The sequence below is a fragment of the Mustelus asterias genome, chromosome 5 (genome assembly GCF_964213995.1).
Source record: "Mustelus asterias chromosome 5, sMusAst1.hap1.1, whole genome shotgun sequence".
Classification (NCBI taxonomy): Eukaryota; Metazoa; Chordata; class Chondrichthyes; order Carcharhiniformes; family Triakidae; genus Mustelus; species Mustelus asterias.
In genome coordinates, this window is record NC_135805.1 from 68704375 (window position 1) to 68722824 (window position 18450).

The 18450-nt window shown below is 39.3% G+C and overlaps 1 protein-coding gene and 1 non-coding gene across 2 annotated transcripts in view; one reads left to right on the forward strand and one right to left on the reverse strand.

Annotated features, from left to right (window-relative positions):
* dcbld1 (discoidin, CUB and LCCL domain containing 1) overlaps window positions 1–18200 on the forward strand; it is a 69922-nt gene extending 51722 nt beyond the window's left edge. Inside the window, exons 8-15 of the mRNA XM_078213702.1 lie at window positions 869–1084; window positions 4866–4990; window positions 5303–5450; window positions 12080–12181; window positions 12776–12863; window positions 13786–13829; window positions 15756–15875; window positions 16370–18200. Of these exons, the coding sequence (XP_078069828.1) occupies window positions 869–1084; window positions 4866–4990; window positions 5303–5450; window positions 12080–12181; window positions 12776–12863; window positions 13786–13829; window positions 15756–15875; window positions 16370–16845 (1319 nt within the window). The 3' untranslated portion in view covers window positions 16846–18200. The remainder of the gene's footprint in view (window positions 1–868; window positions 1085–4865; window positions 4991–5302; window positions 5451–12079; window positions 12182–12775; window positions 12864–13785; window positions 13830–15755; window positions 15876–16369) is intronic.
* Window positions 11025–11098, reverse strand: trnak-uuu (transfer RNA lysine (anticodon UUU)). Its single transcript has one exon. It is a non-coding gene; the product is annotated as a tRNA-Lys (tRNA).
* Window positions 18201–18450: the final 250 nt, after the last annotated feature.

Genomic DNA, 18450 nt, shown 5'->3' on the forward strand with positions numbered 1-18450 from the left:
GGTTAAGACAAGAAGTTGCTTATAAGGAATAGCTAATTGTAAATGAGATTTACCATCCGCTGACAAATCAACTGCGCAGTTCTGCTTTCTTGCATAGCATCTATTTCCATCAGTTCCATCAGTAAAGGAACAATTTCAGTTTTCAACATTCCTTTCCCAAATTTTTGTTTGTTGATTCTGTGAGGTCTCATTCTTTACCAGCTACACAGGTTGTTTTTCCGTTTTGACCTTCAGGTCTCATAGTCATAGAATCATAGAGTCTTTTAGCATGGAAAGAGGCCCTTTGGTCCATCGTATCTGTGCCAGTCATCAAGCACCTATCAATCCTAAGCCCATTTTAGGGACTTGGTCCATAGCCTTGTATGCTATGGCATTTCAAATGCTCATCTAAATACTTTTTAAATGTTGTTAGGGTTCCCGCCTCTACCATCCTTTCAGGCAGTGAGTTCCAGATTCCCACCACCCTCTGGGTGAAAGCATTTTTCCTCATACCTAATATAAACCTCCTGCCCCTTAACTTAAATCACTGCCCCCTGGTTATTGACCCCTCTGATAAGAGGAACGGTTCCTTCCTATCCACCCTATATATGCCCCTCATAATTTTATACACCTCAATCAGGTCCCCCCTCAGCCTTCTCTGCTCCAAGGTAACAACCCCTGCCTATCTAGTCTCTCTTAATAGCTGAAACGTTCCAGCCCAGGCAACATCCTGGTGAATCTCCTCCACACCTTCTCTAGTGGAGTCTGCGTCAAAAAGTTGTGGCTTGAAGCTAGATCTAGTGGTCTGGATTTTTAATCAGCATTATTTTACTACCATGGCTATCATTGCCAAGCCCTCAAAAGTGAAGATATCCTTGACTTTCCTCAGGTTGTAATCAACCATTGGGAATGGAATTGGGACACATTGCAGAACATCAGATCAATGCCACCTCATTCTGGCAATGGACAGATGAAAATGGTCAAGTTATCAGTTGGTCACCGGACAAAGCAAGACTGAATGTTCCAGGGCCTGGATGGGCTGCTGCTGAAGGCAATAGCCAGCAATGGCTTCAAATAGATTTGCGAGAGAGGAAATACCTCACAGGTTAGTTATACACCAACTATTTTTAATTATATACCACTAGGCGTTCAATAAATATTTTTATATTTTTATGATTATTTCTGTTTAAAAGGCACATTGGTTCAAATGTGGTTGGTGAAAGGAATATATCTTTATAGCATTACTGTCAATTATTCTTTTCTTCATGCTAACAAGGTGTTAAGATTAAGTTGAAACTTGCTGAATGTAAACAACTGCGCTCCAAAAGTTAACGAATAAAGATGCTGCTTATGTGGTGATATAATAGCTGCACTCACACACATATTTCTGACCTTTCATAGCAATCAAATTTTGCTCAAGTCTGGAATAAATATCATCATTTGTTTATTGAATATTGCAAATAAAATCTTTCGAAAGTGTCACACTAAAATTAGATCGAATGAAATCCCATTGTCTGCTATTTTAACTGCAGCATTACTTGATTTAAAATAGATTGAACCCTTAAATTAGCAGATGCAGAAATTTAATCTGAACATGTTGAGTGCTTACAATGCTCAAAGATTTGATTTGATTTATTATTGTCACATGTAATAATATACAGTGAAAAGTATTGTTTCTTGCACGTTATACAGACAAAACAAACCATTCATAGAGAAAGAAAGGAGAGAGCGCAGAATGTAGTGTTACAGGATGTAGAGAAAACCTGAATTTCAAGTATATATATATTATTGGCATTTACCAGTACCATTATGTAACCAGTTTCTGCTCTTGTCAAGTCATGATAGAATATAATAGTATCCTTGCTGTTCTTACTAGAAATCAAAAACTAGAAAGGCATACACTCGAGTTGGTGTGGTGGCTGGAGTCAAAGTGTTTTTTTTAAGGCCAGTTTTGAAAGGCTTCCCCCCTCCCCCCCAACACAATGGAGCATAGATCGGAGGATTAGGTTCAAAAATCAACATATTCCATGTGTGGTTTTCCTGATTTTTCCATTTGTTATTGCCAAATCACTGATTTGCACCAGGATAAGAAGTCTCACAAACTGCAAAACATTTAAAGGCATTAATAAAAATTCAGCATTGGGGTATTGTTAGGAAGAGTTTTATTCTATACCACCGGTAGGAGCTGATATTTATGAAATGTTTTGATGCTGATCTTGGACAGTAACACAGAGATGATCGATACTTACTGGCCATTGGAGATTTGACAGTATGGAAAGATGACTCTGGGCAGTGATGAGGAAGTGCTTTAAATTAGCGAAGTAAATGCAAGGAAAACATTCCTTCTGCTATGCAAATAGATAAAGGGCAATTCTGGAAGGAATAAAATGATTTGCATCATAAAAAATAGTACATCATGTGAGGTATTTGGAATTTTTTACATGTACAACAGGGTAAGAGGGTCTGGGGAAGGAAGAATAACTTCTATTACTGGCCCCTGGCATGGTTTTTTTTTAAATGATAGATACATTTAGAAGAATGAGAGGCGACCTTATTGAGACATATAGAATTCTCAGGGGATTTGACTGGTAGATTCTGAGAGGTTGTTTCCCCTTGTGAGACAATCTAGGATGGGCGGGCATAATCTCAGAAAAACAGCGAGGTTATGTTGCAGCTGTATAAGGTGCTGGTGGGGCCACACCTGGAGTATTGTGTACAGTTTTGTCAGGTACTTACCTTTCAGTACAATTTCACTTGTGTAATACTCTTCACTTCATTCAGTCACGCAATATGTTGCTTCAATGAATTTGCTGCATTGCAATAATACAGTAATAGTTTATGAGTGGCACAGTGGTTAGCACTGCTGCCTCAGTGCCAGGGACCTGGGTTCAATTCCGACCTTGGGTTACTGGCTGTGCGGAGTCTGCACGTTCTCCCCGTGTCTGCATGGGTTTCCTCCGGGTGCTCAGGTTTCCTCCCAAAGATATGTGGGGTAGGTTGATCGGCCATGCAAAATTTTCTCTTAGTGTCAGGGGATTAGCAAGTTAATTATGTGGGGGTTACAGGGATAGGGCCTGGGTGGAATTGTTGTTGGTGCAGACTCGATGGGCCAAATGGCCTCCTTCTGCACTGTAGTGATTCTATGATTCTAATAGATAAATACAAAGCACAAAATCCAGTTCCTATACAATTGGTGATATGAGTTTGTTTTTACTCTTACACTGCAGATCATATTGTCATTTAAATAAATGGTTATTCTGTAAACACGCTACCTTTAGGAGTTATGTTCTCCTTCTACACCAAACATTTCGTAGTGGCTGAATCACAATCAAATACAGGCATTAGACAACAGCGCATTACGTGTAATGCATCCGGCATGTTTGCATTTAGTGGCAGCTTCACAGCAATGCTAACATTGCTCAGAGGCCAATAACAGAGGTTACCCTTCCTTGCCACATCCTCTTACCCTGGTATGTACTAAAAGAAAATCCAATTCAGCCCCCCACTCAACTCCATTGAGAGCCTAAAGGAAGCCACATCTGATTGGAGAATCCACTTTTATTTAGAGTATTGTTAATGATGAAATTGCTGCAATATTCTCAGAATGTTGCCTGAAACATCAACATTTTTTTCATTTCTTTACAAATGTTGCCTTTCATGGTGAATCCTTCCAGCACTTTTATTAATGTTTCCTGGATAACCTCTCAGAAATTAATCTTGGTAAAATGTTAATCCTTGTAATGTTGTTATTTTAGACAATGTTTTAGAATTTAAATTGACCATCAGATTATTTTCTCCCAACCTCCCTTCCCAAATGATGTGCAGCATGCACTGTGCAAAAAATGCTGACACTTGTACGTTGGAACAGATGTATAATGGTTTAATTTGAATTTGAGCCAAATATAGAACAGAATGTGAACAGTATGAAGAAAATATGGTTGACTTGGAACTGAGTAGCTGTATGCTAATCATGCATCATGTTCAGAATTGGGTCTTTGAGTAGAGAAGGTCAAGGGTGTGATTGGTGACTATTTCATTACTGTATTTTGTTTGAAATCTGAGGATAATTCTTTATGCAACATGACTCCATTGTAAGTTTTCTAATTAATGCAATATTAAATATTAAGAAAAAGCCATTCACATTTTTCTTTCTTCTCTCCTAAATCACATAACCCAGTGGATCCTTAATGAAGAGAAGGAGTAGGTTATTCAGCCCTTTCGAACCTGATCCACCATTCAGTGAGATCATGACTGATTTTCTACTTGAGCACCATTTTCCTACGTTATCCTTTGATGTTTTTAATATGTAGAACCCCATCAATCTCAGTTTCGAACATACTCAACAACTGAGCTTCCACAAGGGGCATAGATAGACAGACAGAAAGAAACCTTTCCCCTTGATGGAGGGATCAATGATTAGGGAGCATAGATTTAAAGTAAGGGCAGGAGGTTTAGAGGGAATGTGAGAAAAAACCTTTTCATCCAGAGGGTGGTGGGAGTCTCGAACTCCCTGCCTGAAATGATGGTGGAGGTAGAGATCCTCATAATATTTAAGTAAGCATTTAGATATGCACTTGCAATGCCAAGCCGTACATAGCTATGGACCAAGTGTTGGAAAATAGGATTAGGATAGTTGGGTGGTTTGTCTTTGACTGGCACAGACTCAATGAGCGGAAGGATTTTTTTCTGTGCTGTTGACCTCTCTGACTCTATAACCCCTGGGGGCAGAGAATTCCAAAGATTCACCACCATGTGAGTGAAGAAATTCCCCCTCATCTCAGTCCTAAATGGCCTCCGCCAAAGAATGTGCAAGACACCAATATATTTATACAAAAAGTAACTGTCAAAGAAACTAGTCTGTTTATATGGTTTTGTAATCTCTTCAGGAATCATAACCACAGGTTCCACACTTCCACGGTTTCTCTTTTACGTAGAGACTTATAAGGTGTCCTACAGCAAAGATGGTAAAAAATGGAAGGTATACAAAGAAAGCAACAACAATGTTGAACGGGTAAGTTTTACAGCAGTTCAGCAATTTCAATTGGATCATAGCTGTCCATTGTTTAAGTTAAGGCATTTTGCTTGAGGTTATCTCAAAAACCACTTTCGTAAATCTATATTTGCACTAATAAACTGATGAATATCATGTATTTTATTATTAAATTTTCAAATACTAAATTGTTATAAGCAAGCTGGTCATTTCCTTTGTGTTCCAAAGCTATAGCTGTCAATGTTTCATGTCCAGTGATAAAGGGGCTATGTGTAGGGCATTTTTAAAATGTTTTATGCTCTCAGAAGGTAACACAATAAATGCTCATTGCAGATATTTGAGGGCAACACTGATTACTGTCAATTGACCCGCAATAACTTCATCCCTGCCATCGTTGCACGTTACATTCGCGTAATTCCACAAAGCTGGAGTCAGAGAATAGCCATAAAAGTGGAGTTAATAGGATGCCGGCAAGTACGATGTGAGTACATCTGGATTCAAATTATAAAGTCCTAATGTGAAGGGCACATTAGTACGAAATCAAACTCATCTTCAACCAAAACCAATCAGTGCATAATGATGGGGAATTTCTAATTATATTTCCAGTTAATTAATCTTTTAGCACTATACCTTTGTACAATAATCATGAATCTTCTGTGTCAATGTTCTTTTGACTGAATGATCTGATCCTCAGAGACACTAGAAAGGAAGAATTTGCATTTATGATGGTGTCTTTCACAACCTTGGGATGTCCCAGAGCCAAATGACTTATACTCTATTTCTCATTTCACTGAAGGATTCTGCAGAGCTTTTCCTTTAAGGAAACTGCAAGTTACTTCCACATTATTAAGGATGAGAGATTGAAATAATAAAAGGTTAAAATCACACTTATTTTGTGTTATGAACATAGGGATCTTCTTGAGCAGTAGAGCAAAGCAGGCGACCACCAACCGAGAGCCTTTTTTGATAATTCCGCCCAATTATCTTTGCTAGGGAAGTATTGTGATACAATGCTGTACATGTTCACACACAGTCTAAAAGTGTGTCGTAGCCTATTGAATAGTTTTGAAATATACTGTAATGTAATTGAAATGGCAGCCAATTTACCAAAAAGCAAGGTACCACAAACAGCAGATATAAATGATCACATAATCTAATTTACCAGTGTAGATAAAGGGTTAAGTATTTGCCAAGAAACCCAAAGAATTCTTCCTCTGCTCTTCTTCAAGTAGTGTCATAGAATCTTCCAGGCAAAATTCAGAAGGCAAGGTCAACACGGGTTCTGATCAAGGGTGGACCAAAAGAAGAGATGGCATTTGAAACTTTTTGGTGGATCCCTCATAAAACATATATTAAATGATAATGGTGAAGCCATCAAAGTATGTCTGAATATTATTTTCAGTTTGCCACATTTGAGACCAATGGAAGTCTGGACACAGACGGATACTTTGCATCGGAACAGTTGACTGCACAAATTAGTCACTACTTTGATTTTTTTTTACTTGAGGGACCTTGGTCCAGGAACATGGAAATTTGAATAAAATCCACTAATAACCGTGAGCATAAAAAAAGTGATGGAACCTATGTTATAACTGCTCATGTTTAGCTGGAAAATATTGACCTTCACAGGAAGGTTCTATCATACAACTTGGTGGCTACTATTGGCTACATGTTGCTTTAATGCATAATTTCATCACTTGTAAGGAAAACAGTCGTCAAAAGCTACTTTAGGAACACAGGAGCAGGAGCCAATCAAGCCTGCTCTGCCATTTAGTACAATCATGGCAGATCATCCACTTCAATGCCTTTTCCCCATAATATCCCATATCTCTTTATGTCACTGGAATTTAAAAATCTGTCGATCTCTGCTTTAAACATGCTCAATGACTGAGTTTCCACTGCCCCCTGAGGTAGAGAATTCCAAAGATTCACAACCCACTGAGTGAAACAGTTTCTCTTCTCTCAGTCCTAAGTGCCATTCCCCTTATTTTGAAATTGTGCCCCCTAGTTCTAGACTCTCCAACCAAGGGAAACATCTTACCTGCATTTACCCTGTCTATCCCTTTAAGTATTTTGTAGGTTTCAATGCGATCACCTCCAATTCTTCAAAACTCTAGAGAATACAGGCCCAGTTTCTCAATCTTTCTCCATAGGACAGTCCTGCCATCCCCAGAAATCTGGTGAAACTTTGTTGCACACCCTCTATGGCAATAATTTCCTTTTTAAGGTAAGGGAGCCAAAACTTCACACGTTACTCCAGGTATCGTGGAATAATAACAAATGGGATTACTATCTCAATGGAAACAAATTAAAACATGCTACCGTGCAAAGGGACCTGGGGGTCCTTGTGCATGAGACGCAAAAGCCCAGTCTGCAGGTACAACAGGTGATCAAGAAGGCAAATGGGATGTTGGCCTATATCGCGAGGGGGATAGAATATAAAAGCAGGGATGTCTTGATGCACCTGTACAGGGCATTGGTGAGGCCGCAGCTGGAATACTGTGTGCAGTATTGGTCCCCTTATATGAGGAAGGATATATTGGCATTGGAGGGAGTGCAGAGAAGGTTCACCAGGTTGATACCGGAGATGAGGGGTTTGGATTATGAGGAGAGGCTGAGGAGATTGGGTTTGTACTCGTTGGAGTTTAGAAGGATGAGGGGGGATCTTATGGAGACTTATAAGATAATGCGGGGGCTGGATAGGGTGGAGGCGGAGAGATTCTTTCCACTTAGTAAGGAAGTTAAAACTAGAGGACACAGCCTCAAAATAAAGGGGGGTCGGTTTAAGACAGAGTTGAGGAGGAACTTCTTCTCCCAGAGGGTGGTGAATCTCTGGAATTCTCTGCCCACTGAGGTGGTGGAGGCTACCTCGCTGAATATGTTTAAAGCGCGGATGGATGGATTCCTGAGCGGTAAGGGAATTAAGGGTTATGGGGATCAGGCGGGTAAGTGGTACTGATCCACGTCAGATCAGCCATGATCTTATTGAATGGCGGGGCAGGCTCGAGGGGCTAGATGGCCTACTCCTGCTCCTATTTCTTATGTTCTTATGTTCTTATGTATCGTCTAATAACCAATGTTCTTTACAATTGAAGCAAGACTTTGCTACTCCTGTACTCAAATCCTCTTATAATAAAGGATAACATTCCACTAGCCTTCCTAATTGCTTGCTGCACCTGCATGTTAACTTTCAGTGACTTGTTGATGATCACACTAGGTTCCTTTCTAACCTCACATTTTTCAACATTATTATCCATCTGCCATGTCCTTGCCCACTCACTAAGTCTGTCTAAACCCTCTTGAAGCTGCTTTGCATCTTCCTCATAATGCACATTTCCACATAGCTTTATGTCATCCGTGAACTTGGAAATATTACATTTGGTCCCCACATCCAAATCACTGATATTGTGAATAGCTGAGGCCCAAATACTGATCCTTGTGGTAACCGACTAGCCACAGCCTGTCAACATGAGAATGACCCATTTATTTCTACTCATTGATTTCTGCTTGTTAACCAATCCGCATTCCATGCTAGGATATTACCTCTTATCCCATATGTTTTAATTTTGCTAACCAACCTCTCTTGGGGGACTTTATCACAGGTTAAAATCCAAGTATACTGTGTCGACTATCTCCCCTTTATTAGTTCTGTTATAAAATCCTCAAAAAACTTCAACAGTTTGTCAAATATGATTTCTTATTCATAGATAATAATGATCTGATTGAGCATAATCAACATGGATTTAAGTCTTCATTTAATATTTCCTTTATAATGGATTCCAGCATTTTCCCCACTGCTAATGTAAGGCTAACAGGTCTATAGTTCCCTGTTTTCTCTTTCCCTCCCTTCTTAAATAGTGGGGTTACATTTGCTTCCAATCTGCAGGAACCATTCCAGAATCTATAGAATTTTGGAAGATGCATGCACTATCTTTATGGCAACCTCTTTCAACACTGGAATGTAGAATATCAGGTCCCAGGAACTTACCAACCTTCAGTCTCAATAAGTTCCCCAATATAATCTTCTACTAATACTAATTTCCTTCAGTTCCCCATTTTCCCTAGTCTCTTGGATCTCTAATTTTGGGATATTTATGTAGAAATGAGGAGCAGGCCTTTTGGCCCTTCAAGCCTGCTCCACCATTCAATATGATCATGGCTGATTATCTATCTCAATACCATATACCCACTTTTCCACTCCTCTTCCCCCCCCCCCCCCCCCCCCATATCCTGGGATGCCCTTAAATCTAAAAAAATCATCTAGTTCTTGAATACATTCAGTGACTTGACCTCCACAGCCTTCTGTGGTAGAGAATTCCACAGGTTCACTACCCTTTGAGTGAAGATGTTTTTCCTCATCTCAGTCTTAAATGGTCATACTGCGACCCCTTGTTGTAGATTCCCCAACCAGGTAAAATATTCTCTCTGCATCTAGTCTGTCCAGTCCTGTTAGAATTTTATACGTTTCAATATGATCTCTTCTCACTCTTCACTCTAGTGAATACAGGCCCAGTCGAACCAATCGCTCCTCATTGGACAGTCCCGCCAACCCAGCTATCAGCTTAGTGAACTCTGCTGCACTCCCTCTATGGCAAGCATTGCTTTTCTTAGGTGAGGAGACCAAAATTGCACGCAATTTTCCAGATGCCGTCTCACCAAGACCCCTGTATAACTGCAGTAAGACATCCCTCATTGCAATTAAAAAATTCCACAATTTGCTTTTGCGATCTGAAATCCTCCCTTAGTAACGTATTGATTCTTTCCCTTATTATCAGTGCAACACCACCTCCTTTCCCTTTTTGTCTGTCATTCCTAAATGTCAAATATCCTTGAATATTCAATTCCCAGTCCTGATCACCCAATAGCCGTGTTTGGCAATTAGATCATACCCGTTTACCTCTCTTTGTGCCTTTAAATCATCTACCTTTGTGAATGCTGCCTGCATTCAGGTGGCGTGCCCTTAATTTCGTCTTTTTAACATTCATGTGCACTCTAAACCTAGTTGATGTTCACCTTCATTTCTCTTGCCTTTTCATTTCGCTTGCTACTTTTCTACTTCCTGTTACCAGTTTTACTTCCTTCCAATTTGATCTACCCCTCAGGTTCCCATCTCACTGACAAGCCAGTTTAAACCCTTCCCAGCAGCACGAGCAAATCTCCCTGGGAAGACATTAGTCCGTCCTGGTCCTGTTGAGATGTAACCATCTGGCCCAGAACTGGTCCCAATCCCTCAGAAATCTGATGCAAATGCCTCAGAAATCTGATGCCCACTCTTTGCTACATGATATCTTTGACCCTGGCATCAGGGAGGCAACACACCATTCTAGAGTCACGTTTATAGCCGCAGAAACGTTTGTCTGATCCCCTATCACTATTGCCCTTCCACTCTTCTTCCTCCCCTCCTGTGCAGCTGGGGCATCCATGATATCACAGACTTTATATTCAGTTTTGTTTTACAGATTTTCCTGTGACTCATAAACAAAGAGGAGAGTATCTGAAAGTTGTCAAAAGTCACCTTCACAGTAAAGTCCTATTTCAAATTTGTTCTGATAGTGGCAAGTTTTGTCAAAATGTATGAATGTCTGCTTGTTGGACACTTTATTGGTCATACTTTTTAAAGGACTTCCTGATTAGTAGTTGTCCTGTTCCTGCACTTTATTTTTGCCATGAATGTTCTCATAAGAAAACGTAGCAACAGTTTTGCACACCACCCTGGAATACTTGAAGAATTTTACAGCCAGAAACAGCTAACTACACTGCTGCAGATGCCAGGTGCACTGACATCATTGCAACTCCTTTCTGGTTTCACAATGTTCCAGTGGTTTTCTCTTGCCTTCTCACATGCTTTAGATACCCGATTCTAATTAGAGACCTATTGAAATCAGTACTCGAATAGTACACTGACGATAATATCAATTAGTCTTTCACTGAATAACTTCACTGCATGGTGTCAGTAAAGAATTCCTGGTCTAAGATGTGACAAACCTGACAGTCTAGCTGCTTTTTGTGTTTTTTGATAAACGGTGTAGTTGAAAAAGATGTAGAGCTAAAGTGTCGCCCAAACAGGGACTTGAACCCTGGACCTTCAGATTAAAAGTCTGATGCTCTACCGACTGAGCTATTGCATGCTCTGAATCAGAAACCCTGATAAAAATTCTATACCACCCACCCACCAAGTTGCCCCCCCCCACCCCGAGTTGTCTCTGCCACCCCTCCCATTGTCTCTGCTCCCCCCCCCCCCCCCCTCCCTCCCTCCACCCCCGACACACAGTTGTTCAGCACCCTCAAACTCACCTTAGCATTAGTGTTTGGATGACTGGGGTTTTTCAAAAATCTGATGAGTAAAAAATTCACTGGGTTCACTTTTCACTAAATGGGTAGTAATAGATTCCCTGCCCAGCTTACAACCCCAACAGATGGACTTTTCTTTACATTGAAGATTACATCATGTGTAAAGCTGACAGCCAACCCACTGTCATTATCGCACATGTGCTGGGAATAGTTAACATTGACGCCACTGTGTCCAAATTAGTATTCACAGATTCTCAAGTGAGGTTTGCTCTGATGCTGCTTTTATTATCGAGTGCCTTGCCAAATAACTAATTTCAGTAAAAGAATCCAGGTAAAATACTATTTCTATATTTAACGATGATGAATGGATTCAAAGTTTATTGAAATCTTCTCTGGTGGAATTAATTGATCTGTGTCAAAATGTACTTACAGTAGCAATGATACTGGTGGGGACACAGTAATAGGCAACTTAAATATTAATATGCACAAAGCTGAAAGAACAGACATCCAACCCTAAGATCCTGAAGTAAGTCCGCACATAATGTACCACTGTGTCCACCAAGTGCCTTTCGACTAATGACAGACCTAGATTTTACCTCTGAGTATTAATGAGGAGAGCTCTAAATAAAGTAAAAATATCTCTATCAGTTATGTGATTATCTATTGTTTCAGTGTAACAGATATGTGGTTTTGCCCATCCTGATCGCAACAGATGTGATATAATCCTTGCAGGGAAAAGTGACCTGCATTTGCTTACTGAGAAATAATACTGTTAAATATGTATTATATGTAAAGACAAATGATTTTGCATTTTTCCAGCATTTACAGGTATTAAACAAAAATCTATTCGGCATATTGATATATTGGAAAAAGAAAATATGAACAATACAGACCCTATAATTAAAAAGGATATAAATTGTGGTAAGATATTATTATAATCACTTGTTATGCTAACTTAATCAAATTAAATAACAGCTGTCCAGGGATTTATGCTTGAATAAGAGAGTTTCTGACATAAATACAGTTCCCCTGTATAGAAAGTCATTTTACTGTTTAAAATTAGAGACTATAGCCCTGAAATTCTGCCATAGTCCTACCAGTCTCCTGTGATAACTCCAAGGGATGACACAGAACCCGAAGGTTAACAGTGCAAGCAGATTTCATCCAATTTTCCAAGGCATTTTGCACGTATCCCATCAGAGTTATAGCAGACAGACTGGTAGAACCTCAGCAAAATCAGGGCCCAGAAATTATTTCACTGTTGCATCAACTAAAATTAACAATTTTGGGGGGTTTAAAATATATAGAACTAATGGCAATTGATCCAGTTGGAGATGTTTTGGTAGAGAGATGCTGCTGGTTTGATTTCTATGTGAAGGACACTTGCAGGTAACCCTTGCTTCAGCAAGAGAACTTTTTTGTGTGTTAATTCAGGGGAAAGAGGCTCCAATCACAAGATCCATTCTGCTGGAAGGAATTATGTAATTCACCTATTTTTCTTCTCTCTTAATTCAGGAATAAGACTCGTAGCTATTGTGGTTCCAATTGTACTTTCTGTAGTCCTCATGTTATTGGGAATTTGCATTTTCAAGAGTTTAAGAAAGTAAGTTAATAATAAAAGAATTCACATTTTCAAGAGTTTAAGACAGTAACTTGTAAATTTTAGTAGATGTTTTTCTGTAACTTCGTAAATTAACTGAAGGGGGTTACTGTATAATGAGCAAACAATTTTTTTAAAAAAAGAAAAATACATTTCTGTGGATATACATACATACATTTCCATAAGTGGCACAATGGTTAGCACTGCTGCCTCACAGCTCCAGGGACCTGGGTTCAATTCCCGGCTTGGGTCACTGTCTGTGTGGAGTCTGCACATTCTCCCTGTGTCTGCGTGGGTTTCCTCCTGGTGCTCCGGTTTCCTCCCACAGTCCAAAGATGTGCGGGTTAGGTTGATTGGCCATGCTAAATTGCCCCTTAGTGTCCGAGGATGCGTAGGCTAGATGTATTAGCGGGGTAAATATGTGGAGTTACGGGAATAGGGCCTGGGTGGGATTGTTGTTGGTGCAGACTCGATGGGCTGAATGGCCTCATTCTGTACTGTAGGGATTCTATGATCTATGATTCTATCTAAATTGTCTGAATGTTCTAGCTGCTACTCAGTTTTTTCTGCTTTTCCCAGTCCCCAAGGAAGTAGTTTTCATATTTTCTTTAGTGGGTTATTATTTTAACAATGGGCAAGTCCATTTTAAAATGTCCTATCTTGATAAAAGCTCTTCGGGACAGCACGTTGTCATTTTAAAGATCTAGGCAGCTCGTTAACCTGGACCTAAGTCATCTTTATTTTTGTGGGGTAATAAAGACACAAATAATTGACTGTTGCTATTCTGCAGTTAGACGTCCTACAAAATAGGACGTAGTAGCTGAGTTGTGCCCTTAAGATGTCTCGGCATGTAAAAAGCATGCATTTTCATAGTCAGCTGTTGCACTAGATTTTCAACATTCTAATGATCACTTTCATCTTGCAGAAAGACAACAGAAGATTGTATTGGCACTCCCAGTCAAAAAACAGGTGAGAAAGAAAGAATTGCACTTGCATTGCCTCTGGACATCCCAAAACACTTTACACCCAGTCACTTTGAAGTGTAGTCATAGTTGTGATGACAGAAACATGGCAACCAAGTTGCATACAGCAAGGTCCAAAGAATCTGTTTGTAATGATGTTGGTTGAGGGTTAAGTATTGGCCAGGACGTCAGGAGAACTCATCTTCACTTCAAAATATTGTCATGGGATCTTTTACATTGTCTGAGGAGGCAATAGAGACTTTGGTTGAAGGTTTCATGCAAAAGATGACAGTGTAGCACTTCCACAGTACTGCACTGGAATGTCGGTCAGATTTTATGCTCGTGTTCCTGAACAGGGAATTGAATACGCAATCATATGACATATGATGTGACGATGTTGCCACTGAGTTAAGTAATTTAAGCTGTAGTGAACCACAAATCTGCATTGTTATAAATGTTAACATTAGCCAGTAGCATGGACTTAGTTATAAAATTGCTGTTAGCATATTTCACAGAGAAAATACTTTCATTTTCCCTGAAAGATCTGCTTAATATTTGGAAGCAATTAAAATAATTGTTGCTCAGATTCTCTGACGCTAACATTCACCATTCACATTTCTGGGAAGCCACAAATAAGAAACCACTTCAGCGCAGATTATAAATCTAAAATAAAGGAGATATTGGGGTGTGGGGAAGATGCAAATATAAGGCTAAGTAGAAGATTTTAAACAAGAGTAAGCAGCAGAGATTAAAAATACAAGGGCAGTTTGGTTAGCTGTAACTTGCACATTTATGTTTAAGTTCTGAGTATGCAGATTGTCATCTCAGCCATAGAATCCCTACAGTGCAGAACGAGGCCATTTGCCCTATCGCATCTGCACCGACTCTCTGACAGAGGATCTTACCCAGGCCCTATCCCCGTAACCCCACATATTTACCCCGCTAATTCCCATGTACATCACTAAGGGGCAATTTAGCATGGCCAATCCAGCTAACCTGCACATCTTTGAACTGTGGGAGGAAACTGGAGCAGCTGGAGGAAACCCACACAGACACGGGGAGGACTTGCAAACTTCACATAAACAGTCACCTAAGACCGGAATTGAACCCGCGTCCCTGGAGCTGCGAGGCTGCAGTGCTTATAGTATCAGAGGAACATGTTGCATCCGGACACCTCTTGCAGCTAGGACAGAAAGTAATCAAAAGCTACCATAAGTATGATGTGCAGACCTTTGAAAGGAGTGATGCATAGTAAAACAAGAAATGTTCTGCATTTTTACCATTAGGAAGGAAGTAACTGGCTTTTTGCTTATCTTTGGAATAATGTAATGATTAGGAATAATTTACATATGTTCCCATTTACCTTATTTAGTATTCAATACTGCTCAACACGTCAAAAAGCTGTACAACATTTTGGAATTTTCTTCTGTTGTTCCCTGATATGTTTTGGGGCCTGTTATATCAGTGACAAATCTATTCAATTTACAGTATACATTAAGTTATTTCGGCATGAATTGACCTTGCTGCTGGCAGGATGTGTAAATGTGTCTTGGTACAGCTTGGCTGCCTGTGTCCTTGCCAAGTGGAAATATAAAGTTGTCTACATGTTGAGGACTGCGTTTGTGGTCTGCCATTCCTTTAGTTAAAAAAATCTGCACTTTTTTTTGTGGGTTGGATGGGGTGTCATCGGGTTTATAAGAATTTTGTGCAATTAGGCACTGGGATAATTTTATAAAATTGTTTCTGGATTTGACATTCCTTGACTCTCAAAGATTTGAGGTTATGGGGGTCAGACAGGAAAGTGGAGTTGAGACCACAACCAGTTCAACCATGATCTTATCAAATGGCACAGCAGGTACAAAGGGCCAATTGGATGAGTCCTGCTTCTAAGTCCTATGTTTCATTGAAATATTATTTATATGATTTATTGCAGGTTGCTGGGAACAATTCAAACAGCCTTTCAAAAGATACCAATCAACTGAATTTACCATTAGTTACAGCCATGAAAAGGAGGTCTTGCAGAAACTTGATGTTGTCAGAAGCGATTCGTCAGGTAAAAGGAAATATTGTGAATTCACATATCCTGAGAATCATTTATATGCTTAAACTTATATCACATTTGAAAGACGTTGCCTCAAGAAACTGTGGTAGAGCAATTAATATTGTGATTTTACCATTAATCGCCTCTAAAAGTATTATTAGAAGTGATATTGCACAGTTGCTACTTGCATGTTTTAAACGTGGTTATGTTCTCTTTGAAGTTTGCTAAGTTCTTACATTTAGAACCTAGGAAATCTAATCTTGCATCAAGATTTTGTGTGCTTCTTACCACATAATGCTGAAATTTGAGAGTGATCCCAAAATTTCTATATTACTTTTGTTACATAAAAATTAGTCACACAATGTACTGAATTCCTTTCTTGGAAAGTCCCACAAAATAACCATTAAAACATCTCTAAAATCTATTTGGGTATTGTCTTACAATGTCGGGTAGTGAAAGAAGATTAAAGTTATAACTGACATGTTTATCTGTCCTTTATTTTGAAGATTACCAGCCATCTGTAATGGCTAGAACAGTAAGAGTGGCAAGAAAGGGCTCTACATTTAAACCAATAGACACAGAAGACGATGATGGAACTGTTCGAAGGGATTCTCTGAGCCATTACGTCGTCCCGCTTGTTGTAAACCAACACGAATATGCGGAACCTTTAACTAATCAGGAACCAGTATATGCAACACCAATTATTGAAAAAGTGCAGCACCTTAGTAATCCTACGAGTAAGAAACCATGTACAAAAGAAACTTTTGTAGCAGTGACCTGTTTAACAAAAATACCTTTGTTTTCTCAAGTGACTAGTTCTCACCTTGAACACAATATTCCTAATGGTAATGGATTACATCCAAGTAGCATATTTTATCAAATACCACAAGGTATTATCAACAATTCAAAGAATGGCAAGGCAGAATATGATCAGCCAGCCAGCAACAGCACCTTGATCGTTGGCGGATTTTCTAGTAATTGAGTTTTGTTTTACCATCGTCAGCGAAAAGAATCTGGCATCCAAAAAGATCCCTAAAGCTGTGAACAGATAATTCAACACTTTACTCATCATCATGGAATAAGAATAAACCGCAGGCATAGCACCAACGTGGAGTATTTGGGGAAGATGTGGCAGTTGCATGCACACCTGGCCTCAGTTTCGCCAAACTATTGCAAGACTGAAATTTTAATTCTGGCATTATGTAAATGTAACATGCTTAGACTCGTTAACTGGCAAATGTTTCAAAAATGTACAAAATTGCACACATTTTTATGTCCCATACCTTAATTGGTATAAATATGCTGCTTTAAACACAATGTGCAATTGATATGCGAGATGCTCTTAATAGCAGATTTTAGATGTGGATTTCTTTTCTAATCATAGCACATTATAAGAATTTTAACTTTTAAAAAATAGTTAGTAATTTTTAACTATCCTTTGCTGTTAAAGGGTGAAATATTACGATGTAAAACCTTTTGTTGTTGCATAAGAATTTTTCAATTTTATTATCATTGGTAACTGGAAAGAAGAGTTTTTGAAGTTTGCTTTGCTTTTATAATGTGTGCGCTGATATAGTTTATTGTCACAATTTGTTGCTGGCTCATTGGATTACCTGTGGACGTTAGTGATTTGTAAACATGCAGAAGGTATACATTTTGCTTTTCTCTTGGTTGTTAATTGCTTATTTAATAGCCAATTGTTCAATACCAATGACTGTATATAGCATTCTTACTGTATTGTTTAAATTTGACAGATTTAACTTCTCTCAAAATAACAGCTGTTTTCAAAAGAGTGGCCAGTGGTTAGCGCTGCTGCCTCACAGCGCCAGGGACCCGGATTTGATTCCAGCCTTGGGTGACTGTGTTGAGTTTGCACATTCTCCCCATGTCTGCATGGGTTTCCTAGTGTTCCGGTTTCCTCCCACAGTCCAAAGATGTGCAGATTAGGTGGATTGGCTATGCTAAACTGCCCCTTATGGTGTAAGTTAGGGGGATGAGCAGGGTAAATATGTGGGGTTGTTGGGATAGGGTAGGGGTGGGCTTGGGTCAGAAAGTTCTATCAGAGTCGGAGCAGAATTAAGGGGCTGAATGGCCTCCTTCTGCACTGCAGGTTTTCTATGAACTTGCAAATGTGAAATTTAGTTTTGCTCCAGGTTTAACAGAGTCTATTATTGCTGAACTCAAACTTTAAGTGGTTATTGACTATTGTGATGTTATTCTGTAACAATGCTAAGGGTGCTGAAGAATATGTTTCTAACTATGGTATAAGCTAGTGGTATTTCATATCTTTAAAAAGTTCTATACAAGTTGTATTTATTGATCTTCATTTAAATTTTTAAAAACATTTTCCAATCCTGTCATTCTGCCAAGTCCTGCAAAAATAGTGTTCCAATGTTGCCAATAGCTCAATGGTGCTTTGCTAGAGTGCTGTTTTCCTGTGTATGCCTAGATAGTGTTCAAAGGCTTTGGAGCATTCTAAATGCGTCTGATCCTATTTACATTGTCTGTCCACTTACTTTACAATAGGATAATTAGGAAGGTGCATCCTAGTTTATTTTTCTTCTCCCCCCTCCCTTTCCAGGCTACA